Source organism: Rhincodon typus, chromosome 16 (genome assembly GCF_021869965.1).
Source record: "Rhincodon typus isolate 14 chromosome 16, sRhiTyp1.1, whole genome shotgun sequence".
Taxonomy (NCBI): domain Eukaryota; kingdom Metazoa; phylum Chordata; class Chondrichthyes; order Orectolobiformes; family Rhincodontidae; genus Rhincodon; species Rhincodon typus.
The window spans coordinates 2,986,501-2,992,397 of record NC_063347.1 but is presented as its reverse complement, the minus strand read 5'-3'; the positions used below and the strand labels follow the sequence as shown (position 1 = coordinate 2,992,397).

Below are 5,897 nucleotides of genomic sequence, written 5' to 3'. Positions count from 1 at the left end.
CATCAAAAAAATCTTTCACCCTTGAAAAGGCGATTAATTTATTTCCACATTCGTAGATTCTCACTCCTTCCCATCAAAAGGAAGTTTATCTGACATGGATTTTGAAAATCTTCAATCAAACCTACTCTTCTCAAAGACAACAGCTCCATCTGCACTAACAGGAATCTTTCCAGCACTCCCTCCAATGTGTTCATGACCTCTTCCTCCATGGGTGCAGGGGGTCTTTGAGCCAAACCAGTTCATACAGATTTCTCAGAACACTCATAGGTTTTGATTCTGCCCTATTGAAGCTCAGGATACCATGTTAGCCACTTTCTGAATCAGTCCTATCACCTTCAATGCACAGACACTCCTGTTCCTATACATCATTTGAATTATATCCCTTTTTATTTTGAGCGAGGCAGGGCAATATAGTGTATCAATTCACACACATTGAGCTTCAGCATGCTCACTTTAAACCATTCCTGCAGCTTCCTCCGCTTCTTAATCGCAACTTGTGGCACCTGCATAGCTTGAAATTGTGTTGTGTGCAGCCAGGTCTAGGTCCTGACCTTAGTTTAAGGCAAACAGTGGTCCTAATGCTGACCCTCGGGGAACCTTTTTGAACATCACCAATACAGTCTCATACAGCATTAGTTTGTCATATGGAATGGATAAAACAGAAACAGTGAAGCAGTACAGATTTTAAAAATAGCAGAGAGAGACTGAGAGGTAATAATTTCTGTGGAAGGATCCCAACCCAAAACGTCAACTTTCCTGCTCCTCTGATGCTGCCTGGCCTACTGTGCACACTTTGTAATCGAGAGAGAGAGAGAGAGAGAGAGAGAGAGAGAGAGAGACACCAACTGGAATGGACAAACTGGCAAGGGGACAGGGGAAAACACCAAGTAGGAAGATTTCCCCACCCAAAGGGCAGGGAAACACATCAGCTTCGTAAGCCTTGTAGAACATTAACCCAACTTCAACTCAAAGCATTAAACAATCACAGCATGGACCCCTCCATTCTCCCAGCAAGGCCTACCCTCTGCACCTTGGGTACAGAGTGGAGGCAATGGCAGCAGTAATGTCAATGGACTAGGAGTCCAGAGCCCCAAGCTAATGTGAACATAGGTTCAAATCCCACTATTTTTGAGGAATTCTGGATAACTAATGGCGCATGTTACAATTATCAATTGTAAACCCACCTCGTTCACAATTCCTTTCAGGGAAGCAAATCTCAAATACTTACCTGGTCTGGACTATGAGAGACTGAGGCCCCACAAAATGTGTTTGACTACAAGACCATAAGGCACAGGACGTAAGCTCATTGACTCTTCTACACCAGCGAGATCACTGTTGGTCTGAAAATCCTGGATTCCCTTACTGATTAAAACATAGCCTGTCTGCCTATCTCAGCCTTGAATATACTTAACAACTCAGCCTCTCGGGTGTCTTCTGAAAAACAGCAGCAGCCGAAGGGCAACGAGAAAAGTGACAAATACGTTTAAAAAAAAACACGCAGCCAAAAATTAAACTGAGCTTCTTCCGAGCATCCTTTGGAAATAAGAACTGGCAGGCGGCAGAAACTATTAGGCCTTGGATTATTGGAAAAAAGCAAGGGATGGGTCTAGATCATGGGGACTTTTGTTAGTCAGTTCCCGTTCTCATTTTCAAAAGAAACGCAATCTCCCACTTTATGACTTATTGGTTTGCTTGAAAAGTGTGTGGAACATTTGCCATTCAGCTCAACCTCGCAAACATCCTCAGTGTATCAGTAGGAACCAGAGGTTCTCATCCTCACTACAACCCAAACTGACATTCCGGGGGGTGAAAAGAGGGTTAGTAGCGCAGGTGTCCTCTGTCACTGTACCCATTAAACAAACAAAAAAAAAATGGTCTTCTCGGATAAACATCCATGGTGACTGGAGAAAGAGAGTCCAGAAGTGTCTCGATGAAGATTTACCATCGTTTAACCAAGCAGGTTGATTTTTATGGCACGTTTCTTAAGAAAAACAAAGAAGCATTGTCTCTCGAACTCTTTAGGACGCCCTGAAGCGACTTTAAAGGAAATGCAAGTCTTTACCTTTACTCGGCAGCAGCTCTGTGGCCTTCACTGAGCGATCCGCCTGTTCCCCGCCTCCCACAAGTGAAACAAGAAATCAAAGCATCGCATTTTATAAATTTTATTTCCATTTGCCCTCCCCCCACACACAAATAAAAGTTCAAAAACACTGAATGCGTTTAAAGTGCTAAAAGCTAGATACAACAAACATCTCCGAACCCGTGGGATGAGGATCTATTCAACAGTTCAACGAAAAACCAAAGTTATTTCCTCGGCCGGATAGCGAATTGAAATAAAACCAAAAAGGAAAAACTAATCTCAATAATACAGATCACTAAAAACAAATACACTAGCTGGCCCATAGTCTCAGTCACGTTTTGACTGAGGAGGCTTTAGGAGAATGGAAACAAAGCAAAAAACAAACAGTTACAATCTGAAAAATACCATCTCTCCGGCGACAACACGACGCCTTGTTAAATTTAAACAACAGACCCGAGCTATTTCCCGCGGAATCCGTAAAATTACAATCAGAAACTGAACATACAGGCAAACACAGACACAAAAGTGGCTATCCAACAAGCGGAGTCCGCAAAGCAAGAGCGGATTTTCCTGACTATGAGTCTTTTTAACGACGGTTTACGGTCGGACAGTTCCTCGATCTCAAAACTCTTGCGATCGGCTACAGTGTGACAGTGAAATAAAAAGGAGACCAAAGACTGGATCCATGACGAATTGGTTGCAATTTTTACATCCCCCATTACCCCCAGCCGAAAAAAAAATAAGAAATTGCTCAAAGCCATTTGCAAAGCAAACCGCATTGCCTCATTTTTTAGAAGTCTGGGTCTTTTTCGGTAACAGCACGGCCTGGATGTTGGGTAGGACGCCTCCTTGAGCGATGGTCACCCCTCCCAGCAGCTTGTTGAGCTCCTCATCGTTCCTGATGGCCAGCTGTAGGTGGCGGGGAATGATCCTGGTCTTCTTGTTGTCCCGGGCCGCATTGCCGGCCAACTCCAGGATCTCAGCTGAGAGATACTCGAGGACGGCGGCCAGGTAGACCGGCGCCCCGGCTCCCACTCTCTCGGCGTAATTGCCTTTCCGCAGCAGGCGGTGGACGCGGCCGACTGGGAACTGCAAGCCGGCCCGAGAAGATCGGGACTTGGCCTTGGCCCGTACTTTGCCGCCGGTCTTACCTCGCCCAGACATCGGGATAGAATGGAGGAGCCGCGCTGATACAATGTAACTGTGTCAGGTAACAATGTAACAGCGACTGGAAACAATATAACCACGACACACAGTAACTGCTCGTCAGTTTCAGCGACAATGTAACAAACAAGATGCTGGCCTTCTAGAACACGCATAAACCCCGTCCCCTCCCACTGCGTCACACACCGGTACGTCACACGCCCCATAGCCATTGGTCAGTCTCTACATACCGAACTCTCCCATTGGAGCCGCTTTGGATCCTTCATTTGCATATCGCTGCATACACAAACTCTCCATCGGATTGGGGGGGAGCCGGTTAAGGGGGAGGGGGCTGCTCCATCCCCACCATCTGGTTACCCGAGGATCTGGAGACAAAACCTCTCGGTCGCTCCCTCTCCCTCTCCTTCCTGCAATCAACAAATGCTGGAGATTGCAACGGTCAGGCAGCATCCACACAGAGAGAGCAAACTTAGCTTGGCTTGCCTTCTCTCCATGGATGCTGCCTGAGCCTCTGTGATCTCCAGCATTTGTTATTTTCAGTACAGATTAAAGCATCTGCAGTAATTTGCTCCTACCTCTCTCTCCCTCTTTTCTTTTCTTTCTTTCTCTCCAATTTTCTCCCCTTTCTCGTTTTCTCTCTCTCTTTCTGCTTTTCTCCTCTCTATCTCCTTTTCTCTTTCTTTCTCTCCCTCCCTCCCCCCTTCTCTCTTTCTCTCTCTCTCTTTCTCCTTCTTTCCCTTTACCTCACACCCCACCCCTCTTCACACTGGAATTACAATCTTCTCTCTGCCACCTTTTCCATCCTGGATTCACTGCTGGTGTCGTATGTCTTCCCCAACCATCTTGGGTTTCCATCCAGGGCCTGAGGACCTGAAATCTGAACCACATGTCCTCACCATGCTCCATACTCACTCTGCATAGAATGGAATAGAATGAATAGCCCAAACAGAGTAGATCTGAGGGAATAAAAAAAACTCAAAGTGCTGGGAGGGATAAACATGGAATTTTTACAGCACAAAAAAGAAATTTTGAAATAAAATATTGAGACTATCACAAAGATTTCCTTCAAAGAAAAGCAGCTCTGGGTTTTAAATATTCACGGATACAAAGTGTTCAGGAAAGGGAGAACAAGGGAGGGGGTGGCAGTTGAACAAGGAGCTCAGAGATAGTAGGAACTGCCGATGCTGCAGTCTGAGATAACAAGGTGTGGAGCTGGATGAACACAGCAGGCCAGGCAGCATCAGAGGAGCAGGAAAGCTGACGTTTCAGGCCTGGACCCTTCTTCAGAGCTGAAGTGAGAGCACACATCTTGGACCAGATCAGCCATGGTCTCATTGAATGACAGAACAGGCTCAAGGGGCTGAATGACCTAATCCTATGTTTCTATGGACACCTTTTCCCTAGGCTGAGAACCTGCTGGACCCTCAGCTTCAATGCAAGCATTTACTTTGACCATTTGAGATGATCCATCACATCACCCTCTTGAAAAATTCCTGTGATTAAAAAGAACAACAGCAAAACTTTTGCCAAATGCACATCCAATCATCCAGTAAGAATGCCCTAAGTCCCTTTGTCTGTCCTCGTCCTGCTATCTCAATGGTAGAAGCATGGTTGCTGTAAGGTCATTGTCTTTCACTGGGGAAAGTTGCAGAAGGCCAGGCCCAACACTTAATGGTGGGCCTACGTGCCAGCTATAGACTGCAGCATGGCAGCTGAGCTAACATCAGTCTGACTGGAAGAGTGGTAGTGGCAGGAGCAAACAAAGCTGAGGTATCATGACTGGGTTCCCTTTGATTGGGGGCCATTATGTTCGACAAAGAAGAGGGAAGGACACCAGTGATGGTACTGAACCAAAAACAGAAACAGACATTGATGTGGCAGCATCTCAGACAGAGGGTGGTGGTGGAGTGTTGCATTTTGGGCTGGAGGCCTCTGATTGGCAGTGCTGGGTCCTCTGCTTTTGTCATTTATATAAATGTCTTGGATATGACTATAGTACATTTGCAGATGACACTCAAATTGGAGGTGTAGTGGACAGCAAAGAAGGTTACCTCAGAGTACAACAGGACCTTGATCAGATGGGCCAATGGGCTGAGGAGTAGCAAATGGAGTTTAATTTGAATAAATGTGAGGTGTTGCATTTTGGAAAGGCAAATCAGGGCAGGACTTATACACTTAATGGTAAGGTCCTGGGCAGTGTTGCTGAACAAACAGACCTTGGAGTGCAGGTTCATAGTTCCTCAAAAGTGGAGTCGCAGGTAGACAGGATAGTGAAGAAGGCATTTGGTATACTTGCCTTTATTGGTCAGTGCATTGAGTATAGGAGTTGGGAGGTCATGTTGCGGCTGTACAGCACATTGGTTAGGCCACTATTGGAATACTGCATTCAATTCTGGACTCCCTGCTATAGGAAGGATGTTGTGAAACCTGAAATGGTTCAGAAAAGATTTACGAGGATGTTAACCATGATGTGGAGGTGCCGGTGTTGGACTGGGGTGGACAAGGTCAAAAATCACACGACACCCCGCAGGTTATAGTCCAACAGGTCTATTTGAAAACACAAGCTTTCGGACTCTTACTCCTTCTTCAGGTGTTAGTGAGAGAGAATTTACTCATAAATTCCATGTCTGATGCTACTTCTGTCATGAACACC

The 5,897-nt window shown here is 45.8% G+C and overlaps 1 protein-coding gene across 1 annotated transcript; it reads right to left on the bottom strand.

The window, feature by feature from the left end:
* Nucleotides 1-2,148: 2,148 nt before the first annotated feature.
* LOC109915101 (histone H2A) lies at nt 2,149-3,414 on the bottom strand. Its single transcript, XM_020514702.2, has one exon. The coding sequence runs from the start codon at nt 3,242-3,244 to the stop codon at nt 2,864-2,866; it is 381 nt and encodes a 126-aa protein (XP_020370291.1). The 5' UTR covers nt 3,245-3,414; the 3' UTR covers nt 2,149-2,863.
* Nucleotides 3,415-5,897: the final 2,483 nt, after the last annotated feature.